Below are 23,428 nucleotides of genomic sequence, written 5' to 3' on the forward strand. Positions count from 1 at the left end.
TAAGATCCCAAACGCCGCACGTCCCAAACGCGAAAACTTTTGATATACCAATATTATTCCATGCTATGCGTCAGTCTCAAAATCTCTCATTACAGTCTCTACTGTAGCCGCCCATCTGTGAATTAACGGATGCTTTGCAACCACCGCAGAACCATCCGCAGTTTCGTACTCATTTTTGCTAACCCAACGTGGGAGCACATCTCCAGTAGACTCATCCACACTCCAATAATGACTACCAAAAAAGTTCTGTATATCTAGTAACTCTGATCGGGCGCGTCTCTCAAGGTCGACGACATCGCCCTCCATCTTCTTTAGAACAACAGCACGACTTCTGATACCCTGAAGCATGCCTAGGACACGGCCGACATGAAGTCCCAACTCAGCACCGAATGGGTAGCCACTGTCGAACGCCTTCTGAACTGACGCCGGCTTGCCCTTGGTTATACCGTCGAGGTAGCCTTGCTGTGAATGATCCCGTCGTAGCCGTTGCAAATCTGGGGACACGAAATTGCCTGAGGCTTCTTCTGGCGATGGTGATCGCGAAAGTGTAGCAGCGTCGGAATGTGGGGGCGTAGAGTAAGGAGTGTCATGTATGTCGGATTCGTCGTCAAGATTCTCTGCATGGTCGCCAAGTGGAGATGCAGAGCGTGCCTCGTCAGACTCGGGCGAAGATACTCCGTCTTGTTGCATTGACGTGAATCGGAAATAGCGCTCTTGGAATGATTTTGGAATAACGAATAAACGCCTGCCTAGAAGATATCGAGTTAATGTGGAGCCTCTGTGCGGCGTCGTCTTCGTCGTCTTCGCCGTCGGACAGAGTCCCGCCAGGTCATTTCGAGTCCACATCGAAAAGAGCGAGAATAGAAAAACACTCAAGCCCCACCAGCGACGGTATTGGGAGCAATAACAGACTCGTGACTCAATTGCTTGTCGACCAGGTATACGCAACTCATAAGCCGGTAGGTGTGCTAGGTTCCCTACGAGTTTCACGGCGAAGTAATGGTTACCGGAGCAAGGTAACAAACTGGCCATGGAGTCGCGTGCTAACATGAGTCAGAAGCCGACCAACTGGATCATACAATGAGTCTCGCGATGGGTGCTTCAGATCAAACTCCGCCGTCTTCTCCTGAACAGGCTCCACCAGTTCCACCAGTTCCGCCAGCGAAACGATCATGGCGAGAGAGCCTAACTCCCGAACGGAAAAAATTGTATCGAAATTTCTTGTTTGCAACAACGGCTACCTACTTGTCGGTTATGATAACAAAGAGGGCCATTACTGCTAGGAGACGTAAGTTATTACGCTTGAAGGGTCGATGAGCGTCGCAAGTTTTTTGTGGCTGCGTGGTAGATTGATCTAACTATCAATTTCAGATGTCCCATCTCTTTTCCACCATAATAACTATGTCCCACAATTCAACAAATATCAAGACGGCATACAAGCTGTTACCCTCGGTACACTTTTGTCCTGCTCTACTTTTGCAATGGGAGTCACAGGCGTCGCGCTTGTCTTTAACATAAACAACCCGTATGAATTTCACGCGGCGATGCGCAAATATATGCGTGGCCTAGGCTTGCAGACCGAACTGTCTAAAGAACTTGAGAAAAATCTGGATCCAAGAGTGAAGGAACTCGAAGATGCCATTGAGGGTTTCTTGTCTGATTCGTTTCCCGAAGAGAGACCTGACGCGAAAAGGGAAAAGAAGAATTAGACGAATAATGGAGTTTTTTTGGTATATTTTAGTGATTTATTGTATCAGTAATGCGCAGTACTTGTTGATGTATTAAAGCAATTGTATGCTCCATTTCAAGTTCATTGTAAATAGAAACATTATAATGCGGATATTGATACGAAAACTGATCTGATTTACCTAACTCGACCGAGAACTCCAAGAACTCCTGCTTGCAATACATTTACCACCCTTGCTCTTCGAGATTCACTCTATTGTCGCAAGTCTTCTGTGTAACTGGTCAATGCGACCTGGTATCAGCGCTTCCAACTGGTCATCTCGCACAGTCTCGGTCTCCTCTTCCAGGAGCTCCTCATCCACTTCCAGGTCTTCAGCCTGCGTTGGCACATATTTCGTGACAACCGCACTCTTAATGTCGACCATGTCACATCGCAAATAAGCAGTGCACTCGCCATATTTAGGAAACTCGAACTCCAGCTTCACCAGTTCGCATGCATCGTCCGCTTCAATGGCGATCACGTGCGAGAGGCACGAGAGATGGGTTCGCTTATTGATATCCAGTATTATCTGCTTCCGTACTGCACGGACGAACATCTAGTGCGAGAATATTAGCAAAATCTACAGGCAAGAATTAGGATGAAACAACATACGCCGAGATCCCTGTCAAGGTACTTCTTTGCCAGACTTGCTAAAGGAATGTGGAGTGGAACAGTATGCTTATATACGCCGTACGATTTAGTCTTCTCACTGACAGACAATATTATGTAATGTGGCGAGCTGAACTTTTCTGTAAACATTGTTAATTCTGTAGCCACTACTCCACCGTCAAATTTCGCGTACTCAAGGCAAAACATTCTATTCTGACACCCAGTAAATCGCCATGTCCATTAGCCGACGGATCTCTAACTTTGAATGCCGTCACGCCGGCCAAGCGGTAAAGGTTTTGTAGATGTATGTTCTGATGGTGATCGTATTTCTCCGATAAGTGCGCAAGTAGCATCTTTCCTCGCTCCCGATCCCGCTCCAGTAGCTCATCTGATACGCCATTACTCTGCGTCAGTCCAATTTCGTGTTCAGGCACAATAGTCTTGCTGGATTTTAGACATGCCAACCGTGAAGCCAACTGCGCTCGTTTCCGTGATAATAATGTTACTGGAGTCAATGAATGCATTAGATTAGCCAGGAGAGACTCTTTCATGAGAGAAATTGAACTACACTCACGTTCAGACTTAAGAGACGTGATATCAACACGATACTTGTCTTTAGACGACATGGCGAAACAATGCAATCTACGAAGTTGTCCTCCGTGGATGGGATGCTGAATTAAACATTAGGAGGTTGTTTACCCACCTCGGTTTAGGGCTTTCAGGTTCAGGCTAACCTAGTTGTGCCTATTTCAAGGGTTTTGTACAGGTACAGATTCGGCAGCTTACCCTGAATCCATGAGATCGCCATAGAGCGACGAACACCGCTTACGCGGCGGTGAACTGTACAAGTTCCACTTCACATCATTCACGCATATAGGACCCGTCAGATTTCTTTTGGCGAACCTCTTATTTACACATATAGAAAGGTATGAGCATTTGCTGACCTTGAAGGTATTGAAAGTAGCTTAGTGGTAACGCAGTAGGATTGCAGTAGCTACTGCAGTGACCCGCGTACCGCCCATATCGACAAACAAGCAATTCCACATTACCAAAAATGTCCGGATTGGAAAGTAGGTTACCTATATGCTGGCTATGTGAAATTGATGATTAACCTGGTTTTACAGAATCACTAATTAACCTAAAGGTTAGATACGTCCAGTACCCACAATAACAGCGAGGCCGAATACTTACGTTCAACCAACGCAGTTTACCTCCAAACAGCTTAATCGACAAGCAACGAGAGCGGCCAAGGACGAGCAGAGTGAAAAGAATAAGATAAAAAGGGTACGCGCCGGACTGGCCTATTCGAAAATGACTACACCGTACTGATGCCTTTAATGTAGGCCATACAACAAGGCAACCCTGATATAGCGAAAGTATATGCGCAGAATGCGATTCGAAAGCAGAGCGAGCGAATGAATCTCTTGCGACTGGCATCCAGAATTGATGCTGTTGCTAGTCGAGTACAGACTGCAGTTACAATGCGGGCGGTAAGAGTTAAATATGCCTCTACAACCGAGCACATGACTAACGTTGTGCGGAGGTTACCGGAAACATGGCAAACGTTGTGAAAAATATGGACAGAGCTATGGAGAGTATGAACTTAGAAAAGGTATAGAAAGCCATTTGGTGGCACAGCATACGCAGACGCTAAATGTCAACGTCTAGATGTCGCTCGTCATGGAAAAGTTCGAAAGTCAGTTTGAAGATCTTGATGTGACAACGTCATACTACGAAGATGCCGGCCAAGTCAGCAACGCAATTGCTGCGCCTCAAGAAGACGTGGATCTCCTTCTCCAGAAAGTCGCCGACGAGGCTGGTCTTGAGCTACAGCGGAATCTCGAGGCGAACACGCCATCACGAGCTAAAGTCGGTCCAGTGGCGACTGAGGTCGAAGAGGATACTTTGGGAGAGAGACTACGTGCGCTGAGGTCGTAGGTTATGGGGAACCATAGGTAACGGTGGTTGTGATTAGTTATGGCGATCGGGCATCGGATGACGTTATGTTTGTTTATTGATTTGTATGTTTATGTGCACCAATTTTATTACAAGGACAATAATAGCATTAAGGCGTGCGAATCGGTCTGTGCAATCCAATCAAACAACCGACCCTTATTTGTAATATCTTTTTAACGCAATGGGCCATTAGCAAGAACAATTGGCAGGTGGGTAACGGGTTTACAGCTAAAGAACTAGCCCGTCGCGGAGAGGATAGCCGCCTATTTCGTGACTGGCGACCCGTTCGATCCCGACCAAGCTCTCGGCTGTACTACGTACCGCCGAGTCTCTCAAGCTTCGTGGCTGGCCGTATGTCAGACCATCGTTGACTAGTTTCGACGCGGGCAAGCTCGGGAATCATTCCTGGCCCATGGACAACAAAGATCTTGTCCTGCACTCCAAATCGGAATAGCCTCAAGGCCCCGTCGGGACCTTGGTCGAAACGCAGGTTGATTGAACACATTCATTCTCGTACGGGAACCCAATGCTGTCGAGGGTGCTCGTTTTATAATTGTTAGCTTGTCCAGTCGACCTGCGATCTATAGAGACCAGAATTAGATTTCTTGGACACCAGCGGGAATATATGACGACGATTTAAATGTCACGCGCCGAGAACGAGAAGATGCCTTGTTAACGGTGCAGTTAATATCTGGTAGTTTGCATGAAGAGGACTATACTTGTATTCATGTCCAGAGTCGGTCAAGAGATTAGAGGAGAGTCTAATTATTATTATTACATTAACGAAGAACGACCTTGGTCTAACCATGATGCCATGTCTATTCCATATTTTGCCTATAACCCAACCTCAGCCCATAAACCAGATACAAATTAATTAGCATATTTCGACCGTGCTCTCATCAGGTGTCCAGCATGGTAAAATACGAACGGAAGCATTACAAGCACCGCGGCTATACCGGCCAGCACAGTAGTACCGAATCCGATAGGGAACTTCGAGGGGCCGAGCTTAACGAACAACTGGCGCGCGAAGAGAGGGAATGCGCCGGCCATACCTGACCGGAAGAGTCCGTTTCCAGCGAAAACAGAAGCGAGATACCGGGGATACGACATACCCAGATAGTTGAAGAGGACCTGAAAAATAATGTATCCTCCAATCAAAAACAAGCCCGATGCTATAATTGGAGCAATCCAGTGCACACTAGCCGTAGACGACCAGCCGAAGAAGATTAGGGAGACAGGTAGGATAGGAGCTGCATAGAACGCAATCTTGAACAAGATCTCGGGGCGATGGCCCGCCATTAGCCACGGGATGATCTTGTGTCCAATCAAGTACAAATAAATCGAGCAGCTAATCATGCAACCGACCAGTAGTCCACAGAAAGAGAGGCCGCTCTGAATTAGATTGAAGTGGTGCAACTCGGCGAAAACGATCGGGAACGCCTCAAACCATGTATACAAGACCGCATACATAAACCCAGTATAGATGTTGAGCATGAGAACACCCGGCTCCCAGAACGAGATGATAAATGGACGGATCAAATTGTCCTGAATCATCACGCCAGTATTCACACTCGAAAATTCCAACTCAGACTTCGTCGTTAAGTTTTTATTGCCGGTGGCCTTCCGCAGGCGACGAGCGCGACGCGAGAGCACAGTTGGGCCAAAAGTCTCCGGCAAGCAAAAGAGCAAAACAATAAATGCGGCACCGGATATCCACATCAAACACCAAAAAGACCATCTCCAGTCCTTGATCTGTGTGAATACGCCACCCAGAAGTGGACCAAGGACCGGTCCACAGACTGCAGCTCCGGCCCAAATAGCAATACCGTAGGGGACAAACGATGGCGCCATAATGTCTCCCATCGACGCGCCACCGTTAGACAGTGCGGGCGACGAAAAGAAGCCAGCAATGAACCGAAGGGCAATTAGCGATCCGATGTTCTTTGACAGCGCAGTTGGAATCTGAAGGATTACAAAGATAAACATCGTAGGTAGATAGACCCAATTACGGCCGATAGCGGGAACTTCAGATAAAGGAGCAAAGAGCATTTGACTGTATTGCCCAGAACACGTTAGACTCAAATATGATGTCGTCACCAAAAACATTGACATACCCAATACCGTATCCGAAAACATACACGCAGAGCGGGATAGAGGCGACAGTGATGCTGATATGAAAGTCTTCCACCAATTGCTCCACACCTGGCGTGTAGATGGAAGATCCCATATATAACGCGACGGTGAGCAGACACAACTGTATCATGACGAACACCTTTCGACTAAAGGGCCAGTTCTGAGGGTTCTCGGGATCGTCCGGCCCATACCAGTCTACCAGGTTGGCATCTCGACCAGCCTCTGGATCGTCTGGTCGATGTGTTGTTCCAGTAGAGGATCCTTCGTCCTTAGATGACAGCTTCTCAGACTTCTCAGCTTCTGGAGATGGCAGGGCCGGATCGGCTATAGACTGCACTTCGTCTGTCGGAACCTTGAACCCGGGTTGCTGATCAGGGAATTGAAACAGGCGGCCCCCAGATGCAAAATGCACCAGCTCGCCAAAGAAACTGTATCGCACGATGTCCAGCATTGTCAATAAGCTGTGCGTGTAAGGATGGTATGGGGTGTTAAGGCGAGACTAACAGAATTGTCGGTCAAGGCAGAGGGTGGCATTTATATAAATTTAAGCCTTGGTATCACAGACCATCTCGCGTAACAGCACGCGCATCAGGAGGAGATAGTGGTTGCAATAGATGGGTACACAGCTTATGATGTCAGATGAGTAATGTGACGGCCAGTAATAAGCCCGACCGGACTTTTTGACATAATCAGTTCAACGGAGACGCACTATTATGCCATTAAGCCTCGTGCGGCCGTTGAGCTCGCAGGCGGCTGACATGACGAGACTAACGTGGTTCGGCGAATAATGCTGACAGCGAGCAGGGTTGGGACTATGATTAGCATTTGCCTTAAGTGGCGATGTGGTCATAGCTTTTCCTCCCACATAGACTAGCCGCCATTGTGCTCAGGTTCGGACAACAATCGCCGGAGATCATGGGAAAGTTTATCCGACGCTTATGTTAGTCGTAAATACGGTATTGCCGCCACCAATGTTCAGCCGAACCCACACAGGACCCTATTAGCCCTACACAATGGTAAGTCTGCCGCGCCTTAGTATTCGGGCATAACAGCTATGGTGGAGATTGAATTGGTTAGAAAAGAATCGTGAACCCAAGCGGCACATTGTCTAACGTTCGCATCGTGACGGCCAGCATTTCGTACGGTGCGGCTGCTGGGCGGTCGATATCACCGGCCATATTGTTGGAACCAATCCCCAAGATCTTCGTAAGCCATCAACTCGAATCTCTCCGGGACTTAGTAATCTGACCGTCCGTTCAGTGTGACTTGCACGCGGCGGGTTCTATTTGCTATGATAATGGCGCACGTAGACTCAGTTTGGCGCAGTGGTTGGCGATCCGGCGATCCGGCGATTGATTCCCGCGGAGCGGACGTATGCCGAGCCGAAACGCGCCGCCGCTCGGCCTCAACAATCGCGTTCTTCCCAAGCGGCTGCCATAAACACGCGGAACGCGTGCTTGCTGCATCTCCGAGAGAGGCCACTGCAGTCAAGTGTGACTTTGTGAGTCATTAGCTTGAGTTTTACGGGGGTAGAAACCTGTTTATCATTTCTGAAGTTAAAATGACTCATTTTTCGGTCCAACTAAATTTAAATAATCGCGACTTAATAAATTCATTTCAGCCCATTGCGCCATCAACAAAATATATATAGAACCTATTCAATGACAGTAAAATACATATATAACCACAGTTATTGTATGCTCTGCTCGCATTAGTCGACATCAACCCCCTCTCCAATACAATGCCAAATATAGTACAAATCTGATTCTATCCGCTCAAGTCGGCATCTGTGATACCTGCGGCTTTCCGCAAACCCTTGTTCTCTGTTTGCAGCTCGTAAATTAACCGATACAACATCATAGGCTCCGACTCGTCTTCTTGACTGCCGGCATCATTCCCAGGCAATCCCGTACAGCTGTATTGATACGCGTTCCGAAGGTGGCTCGTAAGAGCCTTGATCCGCTGCTCTTGTTCCGAGTAGAGAGTGTGCAGCGCGTCGTAGCGATCTTGTTCTGACCTTAGTTTGACTGCATACGACTTGTGACTATCTAATATATTCTGGGAATGGTCGGTCTAATACCGTAGTTAGCAACAAATTTCTTCGAATATGAGGTCGCAGGATAAAACAAGGAACAACTCATGATCCGATAGCATATTGACTGCCGCTAAAAAAAAAAAAAAAAAAAAAAAAAAAAATCGAACCACATACAGCATATACACGCAGTCCTTCCATGATCCGCTCAATAGTATGGTCATATTGCTGTACTAATAGATCCAGATCATCGTTCTCTTGACGCAGGTATTTTATTTCCTGCCGCAGTCTTTCATTTTCTGCTACCATTGAGGTTGGATCATGAACCTGACCATTCAGTATACCGGAACGTGCTGTAGGTTACTACGCGTCAGTCCAAATCGAAGAAATAGCTCGCTTTGACCAAATATCATACCATTGATGTTACCATCACTGTCTGTCTATTCAGAGTCATTAGATCAGACACTAACACCACAAATTGTCAAAGAGCCTACCTGCTCGCTGGATTGCTGTACCTTAGATCGCAGCTCTACTGCCGCCAATACATTCGTCATCGAAGTAGCACCGACCGAGACAGTAGACGTATTAGCAACTGACTCGGCCAGCCTGAACAGTCGTGCCGTCGCCTCGCGATTCGCGTTGAGGGTGGTTGAAAGTTCAACAATCATAGACCAGAGCACATTCATGTTGGGATCCGTCATTTCTGCAATCCTGCTTGACGATACTGCAAAAGAGGGCAATAACTTAAGTCCGCAAGCGAGTGTTTAGACTGCTTAACAGGACTATTCCTCATTGACCATCTCCGGATTCCTTCATGAATGCACGTGCTCCATTGCTTACATAGTTAAGGTTCTTGTGTCAATGGATTGTTGCATGTTATAGCGAGAGCGCAAACCCGACGTGAGAGAGCGTTTCGCCGTGGACAGCTTACGTTTTAAAATTAGTTCCTAAGCCCGAATGTCTCTGAGGATCATTTAGTCTCACTCGTGGTCAGAATATCTGTCGCGCCTTGAGATCTAACAGCTAACAACATTGTGGTAGAGAAATGCCGTGCCGTAAGCTCTTTTGCACGCCATGTCTTTTTTGATGGCTTTTTACCTAGAGCAACGGTGGCGATAGAACATTGCGAAAAGGCCTTTGCGATACAGGAATCTTGGTTGCTCGATAGCAGAAGAGAAGAATGCCAATGTCGGATCTGAGACAGACGAAGTATTGGGGGCATGTAATGTAATATCAGCGTAATTCGGCTAAAGCAATATATTATGGGCACACCAGCCACCCAGTCTCGTGAAGCCGGAGAATCGGGGCGACCAAATGTATAATAGGAGACTTGCTCTAACTACGGAATAATATGACGACGAATGACAACAATAGTAAAAGCACAACGTCTCATAATTCCAAACAGCCAGCTGCACGCAGGCAGACCAAACATCTCCTTTCTTGGGCGATACTACTGTGCGACAAACCGTCACATGTCTTCACCGCGAATCCTACAGAAGTTCGCCGTATGATGTGGAGGTAAGCAGATAGTGGCAATCAACTTACTATGCACATTGTAAATAATTCTTGAGAGCTGCTATCCAATGAGTTTTGAGCACCAGAGACTGAAGAATTTAAGAAGACGAAAGAAGCGCGGGTTTTGTATCGTCGTTCCTTTCACGTGCTCTAGGCGAGGGCTTCGGTTCCTATCGGAGCGTTGCGGACGGATTGAGTACCTACTGGACTCCGAGCAGGACCCTCTCTTGTTCCCTAATCAAATCACGCAGTTCTCTTCGGAAATTTATTGCTTTCTGTGATTATGGGATATTTGATGTCATAATGTTAAGTTCTGCAGGCGAACTGCGGCCGCAAATGAGCGGTCGCTTCTGTCGGATGAGATGTGTTGCTGTGCGAGTACAATGAGAGTGCTTAGTATTGTTGTCGTCAATCAACCAACTTTCGCATTCAATAGCATGACTGTATCATATCCCCACATCTTCTTGCTGCGCGAGTACGCTAATTGCGTATCCACGGCGATGGCAAGCCTCACTTCGTGAGATGCCTTGTCCAGGGCTGGTGGCCTGACACTTATTTTGTACTCAATATATTCCGCTGTCCGTTGACCTCTCCTTGTTCTCCTCCTCCTGATCCATATCCTATTATTCTCTTTATGCCTGGTAACATATAATACATATACCGCTAGTTGTCGCGGCCGATTTCTCTCCCTCTCGCTCCACATCTAAAGCCGCCAATATGTCGCAAGGATACGAGGCTCCGGCCGACTACACCGCTATCAACCAGCCACTGGAGATCATGTTTAATGGATCACACACAACAATATCAGCCACTTGGATAGATTCGTGGATGCGCGAGTCCGGTATTTCCTGCACGGTCTTTGGAGTTCACATTGGGGCCGCTGCAATTACTGCTATCATTCTCGCACTTCTCACAAAGCCCAACAAGCGAAGAACGCCCGTCTTCATTCTCAATGAGATATCTCTCTTCCTTGTAATCTTACGTGCCGGCCTGTACATCAATTACGTCCTTGGCCCGTTCAACACCTTCGGTGCCTACTTTTCCGGCGATTACTCTGAAGTTCCGTATCAGGCATTAGTCCGATCATCTGTGACTGCGTTCCTTCAGCTACTGATCACTTTCGGCGTTGAACTTTCGTTGCTCTTCCAAGTTCGGATTGTCTTCGATACTCACCGCAGGCTACAGCGAATAATAACTGCGGGCTGCTCAGTTCTGGTCGTCATTGTCATGGCATTCTGGCTGGTCGCTATTGTCCAGAATATTGGCGAGATTATGCAGGCAGGTGAATATCAATATCTTGCGTGGGCGTGGACTACCGCCAAGGCCTTGTATGCCGCGTCTATTTCCATCTTCTCTGGGATCTTTTGCTTTAAGTTAGTCCTTGCTATTCGTCAGCGCCGCGTGCTTGGTCTTACCGAATTTGGTCCGCTGCAGGTCATTGTGATCATGACTACGCAGACCATGATTGTTCCAGCTGTAATCACCATTGTTGAGTTGGCGACGAACAGCGGCATCGTTCTCTCGGCCTTGCCGTCGCTCATAGTGGTCCTTTCCCTTCCCCTGTCAGCACTATGGGCGTCGGCTACCAATGATGCAATTGGCGCATCTCGCCGGTCTGGAAATGGCAGCAATATCAACAACGTCAACATGTCCGGCGGTACAAGCAGTACACACTACTCCGACCAATACATGTTTAAGAACAATACTACCACTAGTACGTCTGGAGCCAGCTCGACGAATATCGATCTCGAGAAACAGGAAGAATATCAGTACAAGGGACCTGCTGTTACAGTAACTCGGACAATAGTCGCAGAGTAACTCCTTCCTAGTTGGCTGTTGAGAGAGCGGCTGCAGTAAACGGGAATGGACTTCATGGCGATAAATTTCCCTACACGCCTCGTGGTCGATATTATTGTCTTTTGGTATATGCGAATCGAAAGGTACATGTATTTGCGTGAATCGCTTTGTCTTACAGTGACTTGTTCACAATTTTGTATATGTAATTTGGTTGGGTTACATGCAAGAAATATAAATTACCTGCGCTATCTATACAGTAGTACACTCTAAACTAATTGCAGCGTATCCCAACTGCGACGGTTTCTTACACGCCGAGTGACATATAATACAGAGTTTAGCTTCGTGGCTGCTTATGATCCTTATCCTTTTCGTGATCTCTATAATGATCACGTTCGCGTTCGCGGTCATGACTGCCACCTTCTTCTTTCTCCTTGACGCGTGCCAACTGCTTCTCAAACGCAAGTTTCCTGTTTTCCTCCGAATCGACCGCAAGGAATTCCGAAGTGTCTTTAATCCGCTCTCGAATTTCTTCCCATGTCGATTGCCCTGTCATTGACGGCTCGAGATGTCTCATTACCGATCGCAGAGCGTCAATCCGTCGACGCAACCGGCGTTCCTCTTGGTGTCTGTCCTCTTCAAGCTTGCGCAGCACTCGGGATCGTTGCTAATATCTTTTTCAGCAGACTATACATCTATCAAGATAGACGAGTGCATACCTTCTCAAACAATGACACATGCACCGCCTGTTCAATTTCTGCAGCACGCGCATCCGTCGCCAGGACTTTCTCAAATTCTTCAAATGTCATCTTATCCGTAAATTGGAAGTGTCTATCTTCCAATACGTCCAATAAGATATCTCGTTTGATCCTTAATTCTTTATTGATCTTCTCGACCATATCCCAGAACAGATCCAATGGCGTAGAGCCCTCCTGGCCAACAATATTGTTAAATCTGTCATCATCCTTAATCAATGGGTAGATATCCATCCATCTAGCCTCGGCAGTAATTTTCCCGTCATGGAGAAGTCCTTCCAACAGCTTGACAAATTCTTCACGATTTTTCCGCTCACTAGTACGCTTTGTCCGCTTAACGTCTTTCCGCTCGTCAAGAAATCGTGTCTCAACATCTTTCATGCACTCCTCATATACACTTAATATATCTAGCATGTTCAATCCCTTCACGATTTTCTGCTCAGACCGCAAATAAGTGTCGTGTTTCATGCGCTCTCTTACATCGTGCCATTTAGTGAATATATCAATTGTGCTGCCGACCTGCTGTTCAAAGTATTCGCGCATGAGTTCGAGAGCATCGTCGCGTAATTTGGCTTGTACCTCGCGGTCTATATTCCGAAGCTTAGTAACGTAGTCCAGGAATATTGAATGTGCCTGTTCAGGTTCAAGTGACTGATATTCAGCGCGTCCCACGAGAATTGGCTGGATTGTCCTACACACATGTCTGTTAAATAACATCAGCGGAAGAATGTGACTAAACTCACTTCCATCTCGAGTAGGACTTGACAGTCTCCATCCGCTCCAAAACTTTGAGGAAATCATTCTGGCGCCGAGCTAGCGTCTCTTTAGCAATCTCGCCTGCTTCGTTACGAGATTTCTCAACATATCTGTCAAATACAGCTTTTCGGGACTGTGCGTCAGATATTGCGGTAAAGCGCTCGTCCGTAACCAGTTCCTTTAGAGCGCGTGACCAGGACCAAGTATAATCAATGTTATGAGATTTCAGCATCGCCGTATATGATTCCTCCGGATTACTGTAAAACCTTGGGCCACCGTTCTGGTAAGAGTTACCTTGTTGACCAAATATCCTGTGATTCTGAACCTCAGCTTGACGACGTTCTTCTTCCTCGGCAGCAGCAGCCGCCGCAGTAGCAGCAGCTTCCTCCTCTTCTTCGGCTTCTTCTAATGCTGTCTTGTAAGCAGGAGGCATTTGCCATACGCTCTCTGACGTATCGTTATTGTGCCAGTATTTTCTGCCATCCGGGGTCTCGTATTCTTTCCACGGAATCTTAGCTAGAGCGCGCTATGATGGTCAGCAATTTCCTCGCAACATCAACGGCAGCAACAGCTACAACTAAACCAGGTTAAACATACCTCCTTTGGGGTTAACAGCGCGTCTGGTTTCGTCCAGCTAGATTCACGGGTCTGAGTATTATAGTAATAAACTCGCCCATCGGCCGCCACATGTTCCTGCCATAGCGATGTGGAGGATGACATTGTCTCCGCGTGATCCACTGATCCGGCAAAATAATAAAAATCGAATGTAAATTTCTAACCAAATTGACGAGCCTTGCAATTGAGCTCTAGGAAGCCGTTGATTGATTTGACGGGAATTTCGACCAAGCAGCGAAATTTCCAATTCACGTGGAGAATCACAGTCACAGTCACAGCACGGCTCACAAACCTGTCAGCGTTAGTTGCTACTTCCATGTCTTGTCTCAATCCTAGCTACCTGATAGTGTCTACAACTTATTCCGATCTTCTCATTTATTGTCGAGTCCAAGATCACGATTTGGTAGCTATTCGATAAGCAAATACAGTAGTTTACGCTCAAAGATGTCTGGAGCAGCTCCACAAGAAAAGACCGACGCGGGATCGAATGCACCCGCTGCCCCTACCAAAGAGGAGAAGCCTGCTGCGGTTACGTTGGAGGAAGATGATGAATTTGAGGATTTTCCAGCTGAAGGTGAGTTTATTGTGTCTGGGGTCCTTACACGTTGGGTGACGTCACCATGGCGTGTTACGTTCGTTAGGACGACAGCTAGCTAACTGATATCTGTAATGAAGATTGGGCAGATACCGAGGCTGATATAGCTATTCCTGGTGGCAAGGAGCATTTGTGGGAGGAGAACTGGGACGACGATGATGCTGATGACGATTTCTCGAACCAACTGAGGTAGGTTTGCTCTACACAGACATAATTCCGATTGAGACGGTATGACTAAGTCATGATATTCAATATAGAGAAGAGCTACGAAAAGGCAATGCGAGCAAATAATAGCGCTCTGAGGGAGGATAGCATTAAATAATTGTGACTTCAGGACTACTTGCGAGCGCGTAGATCTACTATTAGTGAATGGGAGCCGACGTAATGTGAGAGAGTCGACTTCAGCGGGCGGATGTAGTATTGAAGGTATTATCTAAGACTTAGTAAGGTCCTCTTATGACCACGATGTATATAGTTTGGCTTTTCTGTTTACTAGTCTATGTATTATTACGATGATCCAATCGGGCAGTTTTGGTCAATCTTGCCTTTCTGTGTGCGCCGCGAGTCCTCACTTTATCAATTTGACTTCCAGTCTGACTTATGATATCCCGTAACTTGTGCCCGCTAAATGTCCCGAAATTGTACCACTTTGTATAGCATCCAAGTAGTACGCGGGGATATACTTATCAAGGAGAAGCTTGATCAGAAGCATGTGGAAGCAAAGGTCCTCAACTTATGTGAAATCTGCCAGAGGTCTCGCGACTAGGCGATCACTGAACCCGGGCACATAAAAGTTACGATCACGATGGTCCGGACGGTCATTACCCAGCAATTGTGCAATCTAGTTCCTTCTTCGTCCTGGATTCGCGGGGGGATGATATTCAGTAGATATTTAGGATGGCGACAATCGGTAGGCGTGTGCGTAAAATATCTATGGTAAAGAGGAGTAAATGGAATGGGTTCCAGACAACCCCTCACTCTGTGAGCGTCTGGTGCCTACCAGTCCGAGAAAGAATAACAGCTTGCTGTTGTCAATCGATAGAATTCACAGATGGAGTTTATGATGATGACTGACTACATGGCTGGGAGATGGTAAAAAGGTAGTGGCTTTCAATGACAGCTGCATCCTAGGATAGCAAGATCATGTTGCAGTCTATAATTCGAATAGAACTGCACGTAGCCGCCAGATATTCGATGTCGGCTGGTATTATCAATAAGAAGCTTCTAGAATAACTTGGAAGGTTGCATGACGTCGCTAGACTATTCGATCGCTATTTGCCGCATACGGCCCTGCGTAAATCGGGAGATCGAACCCTGTCATATTGAAGAGTATTTGGAAAATGACATGTTCCAGCGTTGTGTACTGATACAACCATATTGAGTGGCAGACTGAAATGTCCCAAACGTACAGGTACGTGCCTGCCCCTGGAATATTTACTACAGTATTTGGTGCTGATCGTCGCCCTTGCGTCATTCTGCGCACCGTCCCAACGACCGAGCTAATATTCTTTCAACAATGGCATTTTTCGAACTTCCTCTGGCGATACAAATAGCTACTGTGCGCTGTCAGGTGGTGCCAGCTACCAACCGAACCGAACAAGCGTTAGGCTCTCGTTTTTGGATCACTGTTCGCATAGCATCCGTACTTCGCGCACGGCACTTGCGAATCAACAACAAATTACATATAAATAGCTTCCCCGTGACCAAGCTGCTCCCCTCGTATATCTCTCTATATTCTTTCTACTATGTCCAATGTTAACCCCCCAGCAACTTTATTGAACGAGCCGCCATCTTCAGCGGATCGGCAACAGCGTCAGAAATCACCCGACCCACAGCGCTGGCCCGCACAAGTAAATGGCAAAGTCGCTATCGCCCGACAACGTCCTTACATGGAATCCATGGCATCGGCGATCGTACCGTCTGGTATATCTCCCGGGCAGAGAAACATGGCAGGAGGGAAGAGCGCGCGCATATCGCACGCATGTGAGTCATGTCGGCTCCGGAAGACCAAGGTATGACCATGTTTGCTCTGTATCCATCTTACCGCAATGCTGATTTCGTACTTGCAATTCCAGTGCAGTGGTGAGCGGTGAGTGACTGATCTTTCGTGATCGCATCAGATCTCAATTGCTCCTTGATGATGTCGTAGGCTAATGTGGTTGGTTGTCCAGTCCGGTGTGCTCACACTGCAGGGCTTTTGGTATAGAGTGCCATTATGCTAATAACAAACGTGACCGCACAAGAGAGTAAGTAAGGAAGCTGTCGTAATGAATTCGGCTTGCTAAATTATTGATAGGGAATTGCAAAATCTTCGTGACAAAATACAACAATACGAAACGATATTCAGGCAAATCTCCCCGTCGTTAGACCAGCCGATTAAAGACATTGTATCGCGAGTGTTTTCGGTTGTAGGTAATTGAACAGCGCGTATGATTGAACAGAAACTTACAAAGTGATTTAGCGGGAATCGTTTGCAGAAACAACCGAGCCGACCAGTCGAGAAGAAGTCTCGCGTGGCGACGGAGGAAACCGCGAGGATGAGACCGAAGTCCCTGGCGAGGATCTTGTGTCTGCCGAAGCTGGCTCGACCGGGTCAGTAGATCATTTAGACGAGGACATCAATTCAATTGGAATTTCAAGTCCCGAAGGTTATTTGGGGAAATCGTCGGACATCGACTGGATCAAGAAGATCTTTGAGGTTACCAACGATGCTGAAAAGGATGACAACGATTTCGAGTCGGGATTTTTCCACCCGCGAATATCCGATATCGAAACCGCGTCTTACAATTTGGACGACTTGGATCTTGCGGTCGAGTCAGTCGATCTCAGTTCCATGCCCCCGCGGTTCATAGCAGATAAGCTTATAGATTCCTATTTCGAGACTGTTCATCCCTCGTTTCCAATTCTCCTCGAGCCTCTATTCCGGTATCAGTACGATATTTTCTGTGCGGGATATCTCAACGAAGCCCCTACTCAGTGGTTAGCACTGCTAAACCTGGTTTTTGCCATATCCTCGATCTATGGACATCATATCAAAGCTGATTTTGAAGGACACGAGCTTGATCATTTGCAATACTATATTCGTTCGAAGATCCTGAAGCCGGACGTCGCAACCCCAGGAGACGTTCAGCATGTTCAATACATTGCTCTCCTAAGCTTTTATCTCTTCGCGTCCAGCCATGTCAATCGAAGTTACTCGATGCTAGGTCTCGCCATTCGCAATGGACAAGGGATCGGTCTGCATCTCCGAATCAAAGGAGATGTGCTAACCGAGCCTCAGAAGGAAGTACGCGTGCGTCTTTGGAACGCGTTGTACGTCTTCGAGCGAATGGTCTGCGCCATGACCGGCAGGCCATCAATGATTTCGGACCAGCTTACAACCGCACCGCTACCATCTACAAATTCGGAGGCGGATAACTGGGAATTCATACCGCAACTCATGGGTCATATGGTCACAAAGACGACAGTACTTTCAGGCAAGTACTTCTTGCATGAGTCGGAGTTATCGAAGATTTTGGGACAAGTTATGGATCGACTCTATGCACCTGGGATAGTCAACTCGAGCTGGAGCACGGTGCAGCAGATCATTGAGGAGCTGAATCACACATTGGATAAGTGGAGGGAGAACCTTACCGATGAACTCTCGGTTGATTTTCATAATATTGATATCGCCGGTGCGGGGGAGGACTTGAGTCTTCTAAGGATGGTGAGTACTATTCTTACTTTCGATTCGAAACCTCTCTGACGTTAGATAGCGCATAATTTTGACACTTCAATACTACGATGTCAGGCGGATGGTTAACCGACCATGTCTGTGTCGGGGTGACATTCCAAATGAATCCACCCAATCTAAGGAGTTTGGTCGGAGTTGTGCTGTCCTGTGCATGCAGGCAGGTCACCGGTCTTTGTCTCTGTTTCCCGACTTGAGTCAGTCGCCGACGCTGCATCAGCTTACCCGAAGCTTAATCAAAGTGCTCCCATGGTGGAATGTCGCGCATTACATGATGAGTTCGATATCAGCCATCGTGCTGGGACATTTAATAGATTACAAGCCAGACTGGCCGAATGAAAAAGACGTTAGCAGCGACCTGGATAAATGTCTTGCGTGGTTCCAGTCGTTTGAAAGAGACAGCTTGACGTCCAAGAGATGCGCCGACATAATTCTCGGATTCAAAGACCGAGTATTGCATAGAGCGTCACCCTCGCTGTTTGAATCACCAACACCTCAGCTTCCATCGGACTCGTCGAATCAGTCCTCGGAGTCTCACATTCAGCTTCCATCGGACTCGTCGAATCAGTCCTCAGAGTCTCATATTCAACAGCAATGGGCGGTGCCTGCGCCACAACGATCATACACACCCTTGTTTCCGATATCGCAACCTCAGGGGCCTGGAACAATCGCAAGCCCGTATTACTACACCGACAAACCGTCACCGTTTAGTATGGATATGTATCCTGAGTACGATATTCCGGGCGTCCAGTCGTCGTCGTCCTCCTCCATGATGGAGCCTGTATCCGCACCCATGATTGCACCAGAGGGCATGTTGGGCACACAGGCGCCCCAGCTCTCACAAGCAACCCACCCTATGCCACAACAGGTGTCTCAGCGGCTGCTTCAAGAGAACTCTCTCGATCATCTGGTTTACAGGTCGATGTCGCAGAACAGCAGTGTTCTCGTCACAACGCAGCACACTCCTCAGCCGTTCGAGGCGTATGCAGAGCAAGGGCTCGAGCGAAGCATTAACAATCCTGGCGCAGTCATACCCAAGCACAGTGCTTCACAGTCGGAACAGTTGCCCTTAGGTTATACGCCACAACATGCGGCAGAGTATATGATTGGAATTGTGACCGAGAGCGATATTCTCGCACAGCAGAATCAACAGTAGAATTTAGAGGAACAGCAACAGAATCAGCAGCCATTGTCGTAAGCCGGAAGGAATTTATATCGGATACCATCTTCTCGAGAAGTGCTCGGAGAGGGTCATTATTTTCATGAATGCCAAGTCGGCTGGCGTTGTATTCTAAAATCTATTTATTCATATTCGAGATGTATTTGTATGTATCCTAGGGATTGTGGCGTTTACGATAATCTTTTGGTGATGATTATGTTACGACCTAAGTAAATCAATAATATACTTTTTAACTTTTATACACCTTTTTCCGAATTCTGGATGGATCTGACGCCAAAATCGTGAGAAGGCTGCTGTGTGAAACATTTGTTCTGTGCGTGTGTGTTGGGGAGATTGAACATATCTGCGCATCGTCGCTGAAATGTTACTGCCGTTCGCGGCTTCCATAGATTACAGTAACTATTACCCCGCAACCTGGAATAACAAGAAATACTTCGGACACGCCACTCTTTCTTTTATTGCGTGCGATTACTATCATTATGTCTCAATTTGAAAGAACAGGAGGTGAAACCGCGGCTGAAGAGAACCCGTACCTACCCATTACGCAATTATATAAGTGCCCAATCGACCACTATCGTATCACCGTGCAAGAAAGCTAATGATCAATGCACTATCTAGATTAAAGCCAGAACTGAAAATGCTGGCAAGTAATCATGACATTATCCGTCAGCAATCAACCGAAGTAGTTGTTCCGATTGGTGTTCAAGTGCGCGAATTTACTACCGACCTTGAGCGTGGGATAAACATCGAAACACAGAAGAAACGACACGTCTGAGGATCGTTACTGTACGCGTTTCATTGTTTACAAATTAAGATTAACTCTGTCATATTCACACTAACGTATGTGAAGGTTTACATGACAATTTAATACGTAATATCGTACAAGATTACTCGACTTATTACTTCGGCATCTCCAGAACCAGCCGTCTTTCAACTTCAGTCTCTTTCCCAACTTCCTCCTCGCCTTCGAATTTGAGGCGACAGGTACCGTCACGTTTCGTGCCCATGACCTCGGCTTTGTAGAACGTCGTCGTCTCGGGGTATCTTGCGAGTACACGAGTGCCGATTGGATACACCGGCAGGTCGGTCGACGAGTCTGAAATTACTATAATATCCTTTGGTCCAGCTTTGTACGATTGTCCAGGATTATTGTTTTCGTCAGGTTCGGGATCTTGAACCTCAAATCTGTCGTCGGTGGTTACCATGAGAATTTGGGAGTCCAATAAATATGCTTACCTAATTTTACTCCCTTCGCCCATAACCTTGGTGATCTCGCACTGAATCCATTCAACGTCTGCACCTTTCTGCTTCTTCAGTCGGAATGCCACTTGGGCTCCTACTGATGGGACATCCACTGGTGCGGCAGAACCACTATTGCGCTAGCGTTAGAAACAATCCTGGCATCAACAAAAGAGTGCCTCCGTACCTTCGTGCTTTCTTAAAGTTCTTCGGTGATTCCATAGTGGGGGTCTCGTCCGCTTTCCGTTTCTTTCGCTTGCTATCTGCTACCGACATTTCCGTAGCCTGCCTTAATGCCGTAAGAATTGTTACATCTTCACTGGCTTGATCCAGAATCCTAGCCCGTTAACAGCCGCCGCTAGAAGCAATAGATATCTAGCCTACTTTTTCTCTGTTTGCGCATAATCAAGTTGTTTCTGAGATAATTCCTTCAGTTGATCGAGTTTAGTCAAAAGTACTCGTGGATCTGCCGTTCTACATCAACTAAAAGAAATTCCCTACTGCATTGTCAAGGACGTCGTTCTCACCTTCATGGTCCTCAAACTTAATCCCTATCCCCTCTCCTTCATCACCGCCATCATTGTCCTGATCTTCCCCGTCGTTATCAAGCCCTCGTCTTGTGTCCCCTTCTAACTTTGAGATCGCGATCTTCGCATTCTCGTTCAATGCTGACAATTCAGGCAGTTTCCGCAGTTCAACGCATATTTTGTTCCATACTTCGGGTTCACCGGAGGAATCTACGCCTCCACCTTGACTAGACGTGAACTGCGATGATGTCGGTCTACTGCGTATCCTGGTCGACATTACAACGCGAGACAAGTCAGTGCTAAGTCCAAGAGAAACTCAACGTAGTTTGAAATCGACTATACATGATCTCACGGTGGATCTCGCAATCGATGTACCCTAACCCTGTCGTTTCCATGAGAGCAATGAAAGGACAAGATTGCGACAAACTCCCAGAACTTCGGAAACAACCCGAACCCATACGAGGTTGGATCCCCCCAACTCCAGGACATTTAACAGTCATTTAGACTCAGACTTTGTTACAAACAACAAGCTTTAATGTCCCGCTATGACCATCCATTTTTTGAAGAAATTTTGCAAATAGAGTTTAAACATTTGGCCCCCAGAAACTGCTGAGCATTAGATGTTCAAACTCGCGGACGGGTAAACACATTCGGCACCGCTGGAACTCCATCGCACTTGCCATCGTTGGGTTTAGGATCAGTTAGTGTAAATGCGTCGAAAACTCGCTTGCGTACAACTGGGCTAGGAAACTCAGCATCAATACTCTAGAGTGGAGAGCTCGGTGCAACTACAAACAATTTTCCGCAAGCTAGTCTGAGAGAGCAAGGTAATATGTCACTGGCTCACTAGACTTTGAACTGCTAATTGTGCCCGCAGAGGAATGTTCTACCTCCTCTGTTGAGGTTTGTGACGTGCACAGCTTCAACTTGAACCCTAAATGGCACTTGGTAATACTGAAATAAATTACTGTCATTTACTGCATTTCATTGGAGAATGCATTAGAAGCCATAATGTGCCAATGCAACTGCGGTCCAAATTGTTTAAAGGGGGTGTTAAAGGCGCTTTTACTGCAATGCCCTTGAGAAGGCATCTCCAAATCGTACTCCCCTGTGTCCGCCTCTGTTAGTCGCTCAGTTCTCGGCATCCTTCTGTATTCTGCCCCGGCGCGAGGTAGCTTGCCTCAGGTTGTTCGCCGTCTTTTGTTCCGTCCCTGTACCACGACCGTCGAATTACGCAGTCCAATCGTCAATATGACAAGAAGCACCGAGCTGGATGACCAACCGCAATTTGAGCAACAGCGTGAAACCCAGGTCCTCTGTGCATTAGCCAGTCCAAGATAGAGATGAGAAAACGTGCGGAGTTGGCTTACAAAATCGTGCAGTACGATATGTGGACCAGGCGGAGTATGAATATACATATAAAATATATCTTTTTGTACGACGGACTGGTGGTGATGTGATGCAAAACACTCTCTTCGCAAACAGATTTATGTGATCATGATTTACAAAACAATACATACAGACCCAGGAATTGAATATCCTCTCTGGCAAGTTCATAACCAATGCTTAACCTAGCGATACTGCCGTCCATTTAATCGTCATTATCTTCATCAAGCGATGGGAACTCCACGCCAAAGTCGTTCTCTTCGTCGCCTATTCTATACGCAAGAACGCTTCCATCACTAATTCCAAGCGACCCTATTATACTGCTCGCATTGTCATTGCTGATCTCTTTCCAACCTTTGGATAAATCGGCCGTGTCCAGCGGTGACGCCACGTGTATTTCGTCCAAGCCAGGCAGCACTGTAGCGATTTTGTCATCCTCCTCTCCGTGTTTCTCTATGCCAGCCGTGTGTTGAATCGTAGCGAATGACGGCTCCGGAATACTTATACCATTTTCAGCGCTGGCTGCGGCTGACTGGTTGACCCACGTATCCCTAATAGCTTTTAATAGATGTATCTTCAGCTCTGAGAATGTATTGGACTCTAATAATAATAGCATAACAGTCTGCGTCCCATTCTTGACTTTAATGGTGCATGGTACTGAACTTGATCGAGGCTAGAAAACAAGTAGCAATCAGCCATAGGAGTTATAGAATCTGGACGCAACTACCTACCATTGTGATAATCAATATAAAATAATCCCTATAAAAACAAAGCTATCTGCGCCATTAATGAATCTGCTAATAATCCGTGATTTCTGTTATAGGATTTTGTCCGGCCTAGTCACAAATCTCGTCAACAGAGACGAGATCAAACTCAAATT

At 46.9% G+C, this 23,428-nt stretch overlaps 11 protein-coding genes across 11 annotated transcripts; 4 read left to right on the plus strand and 7 right to left on the minus strand.

Moving 5' to 3' along the window:
• Positions 1 to 63: 63 nt before the first annotated feature.
• Positions 64 to 690, minus strand: POJ06DRAFT_265984 (uncharacterized protein; the record flags this gene model as incomplete). Its single annotated transcript, XM_056189123.1, has 1 exon — positions 64 to 690. The coding sequence occupies one exon, from the start codon at positions 688 to 690 to the stop codon at positions 64 to 66; it is 627 nt and encodes a 208-aa protein (XP_056046577.1).
• A 390-nt stretch (positions 691 to 1,080) lies between these two features.
• On the plus strand, positions 1,081 to 1,709 carry POJ06DRAFT_236065 (uncharacterized protein; the record flags this gene model as incomplete). Its single annotated transcript, XM_056185881.1, has 2 exons — positions 1,081 to 1,288; positions 1,372 to 1,709. 2 exons carry the CDS (start codon positions 1,081 to 1,083, stop codon positions 1,707 to 1,709), a joined length of 546 nt encoding a protein of 181 aa, XP_056046578.1.
• Positions 1,710 to 1,777: 68 nt separating this feature from the next.
• POJ06DRAFT_299395 (uncharacterized protein) lies at positions 1,778 to 2,995 on the minus strand. Its single transcript, XM_056190681.1, has 4 exons — positions 2,910 to 2,995; positions 2,529 to 2,840; positions 2,339 to 2,475; positions 1,778 to 2,282 (listed from the first exon to the last, which is right to left on the minus strand). Exons 1-4 carry the CDS (start codon positions 2,959 to 2,961, stop codon positions 1,935 to 1,937), a joined length of 849 nt encoding a protein of 282 aa, XP_056046579.1. The 5' UTR covers positions 2,962 to 2,995; the 3' UTR covers positions 1,778 to 1,934.
• Positions 2,996 to 3,389: 394 nt separating this feature from the next.
• On the plus strand, positions 3,390 to 4,273 carry POJ06DRAFT_236068 (Snf7-domain-containing protein; the record flags this gene model as incomplete). Its single annotated transcript, XM_056185882.1, has 6 exons — positions 3,390 to 3,405; positions 3,460 to 3,479; positions 3,542 to 3,619; positions 3,679 to 3,825; positions 3,879 to 3,947; positions 4,004 to 4,273. The coding sequence occupies 6 exons, from the start codon at positions 3,390 to 3,392 to the stop codon at positions 4,271 to 4,273; spliced, it is 600 nt and encodes a 199-aa protein (XP_056046580.1).
• Positions 4,274 to 5,004: 731 nt separating this feature from the next.
• On the minus strand, positions 5,005 to 7,155 carry POJ06DRAFT_219346 (major facilitator superfamily domain-containing protein). Its single transcript, XM_056185589.1, has 2 exons — positions 6,406 to 7,155; positions 5,005 to 6,344 (listed from the first exon to the last, which is right to left on the minus strand). The coding sequence occupies exons 1-2, from the start codon at positions 6,873 to 6,875 to the stop codon at positions 5,162 to 5,164; spliced, it is 1,653 nt and encodes a 550-aa protein (XP_056046581.1). The 5' UTR covers positions 6,876 to 7,155; the 3' UTR covers positions 5,005 to 5,161.
• An 863-nt stretch (positions 7,156 to 8,018) lies between these two features.
• POJ06DRAFT_246665 (uncharacterized protein) lies at positions 8,019 to 9,378 on the minus strand. The gene is made up of 4 exons (XM_056186810.1): positions 8,951 to 9,378; positions 8,872 to 8,896; positions 8,634 to 8,809; positions 8,019 to 8,497 (listed from the first exon to the last, which is right to left on the minus strand). Exons 1-4 carry the CDS (start codon positions 9,155 to 9,157, stop codon positions 8,192 to 8,194), a joined length of 714 nt encoding a protein of 237 aa, XP_056046582.1. The 5' UTR covers positions 9,158 to 9,378; the 3' UTR covers positions 8,019 to 8,191.
• Positions 9,379 to 10,470: 1,092 nt separating this feature from the next.
• Positions 10,471 to 12,126, plus strand: POJ06DRAFT_63846 (fungal pheromone mating factor STE2 GPCR-domain-containing protein). The gene has a single exon (XM_056191309.1). It carries the CDS (start codon positions 10,689 to 10,691, stop codon positions 11,787 to 11,789), a length of 1,101 nt encoding a protein of 366 aa, XP_056046583.1. The 5' UTR covers positions 10,471 to 10,688; the 3' UTR covers positions 11,790 to 12,126.
• POJ06DRAFT_246670 (uncharacterized protein) lies at positions 12,006 to 14,094 on the minus strand. Its single transcript, XM_056186811.1, has 4 exons — positions 13,874 to 14,094; positions 13,264 to 13,802; positions 12,485 to 13,211; positions 12,006 to 12,432 (listed from the first exon to the last, which is right to left on the minus strand). Exons 1-4 carry the CDS (start codon positions 13,994 to 13,996, stop codon positions 12,103 to 12,105), a joined length of 1,719 nt encoding a protein of 572 aa, XP_056046584.1. The 5' UTR covers positions 13,997 to 14,094; the 3' UTR covers positions 12,006 to 12,102.
• Positions 14,095 to 16,135: 2,041 nt separating this feature from the next.
• Positions 16,136 to 19,483, plus strand: POJ06DRAFT_63896 (fungal-specific transcription factor domain-containing protein). Its single transcript, XM_056191310.1, has 6 exons — positions 16,136 to 16,498; positions 16,562 to 16,575; positions 16,658 to 16,732; positions 16,783 to 16,894; positions 16,948 to 18,192; positions 18,242 to 19,483. The coding sequence occupies exons 1-6, from the start codon at positions 16,232 to 16,234 to the stop codon at positions 19,370 to 19,372; spliced, it is 2,844 nt and encodes a 947-aa protein (XP_056046585.1). The 5' UTR covers positions 16,136 to 16,231; the 3' UTR covers positions 19,373 to 19,483.
• Positions 19,484 to 20,295: 812 nt separating this feature from the next.
• POJ06DRAFT_299402 (SGF29 tudor-like domain-containing protein) lies at positions 20,296 to 21,649 on the minus strand (the record flags this gene model as incomplete). Its single annotated transcript, XM_056190682.1, has 5 exons — positions 21,163 to 21,649; positions 21,020 to 21,101; positions 20,823 to 20,972; positions 20,633 to 20,767; positions 20,296 to 20,581 (listed from the first exon to the last, which is right to left on the minus strand). Exons 1-5 carry the CDS (start codon positions 21,437 to 21,439, stop codon positions 20,296 to 20,298), a joined length of 930 nt encoding a protein of 309 aa, XP_056046586.1. The 5' UTR covers positions 21,440 to 21,649.
• Positions 21,650 to 22,568: 919 nt separating this feature from the next.
• Positions 22,569 to 23,379, minus strand: POJ06DRAFT_246689 (uncharacterized protein). The gene is made up of 2 exons (XM_056186812.1): positions 23,280 to 23,379; positions 22,569 to 23,221 (listed from the first exon to the last, which is right to left on the minus strand). The coding sequence occupies exons 1-2, from the start codon at positions 23,280 to 23,282 to the stop codon at positions 22,754 to 22,756; spliced, it is 471 nt and encodes a 156-aa protein (XP_056046587.1). The 5' UTR covers positions 23,283 to 23,379; the 3' UTR covers positions 22,569 to 22,753.
• Between the last annotated feature and the right edge of the window lie 49 nt (positions 23,380 to 23,428).

The sequence above is a fragment of the Lipomyces tetrasporus genome, assembly GCF_029532465.1.
Source record: "Lipomyces tetrasporus strain NRRL Y-64009 chromosome Unknown POJ06scaffold_2, whole genome shotgun sequence".
Lineage (NCBI taxonomy): Eukaryota > Fungi > Ascomycota > Lipomycetes > Lipomycetales > Lipomycetaceae > Lipomyces > Lipomyces tetrasporus.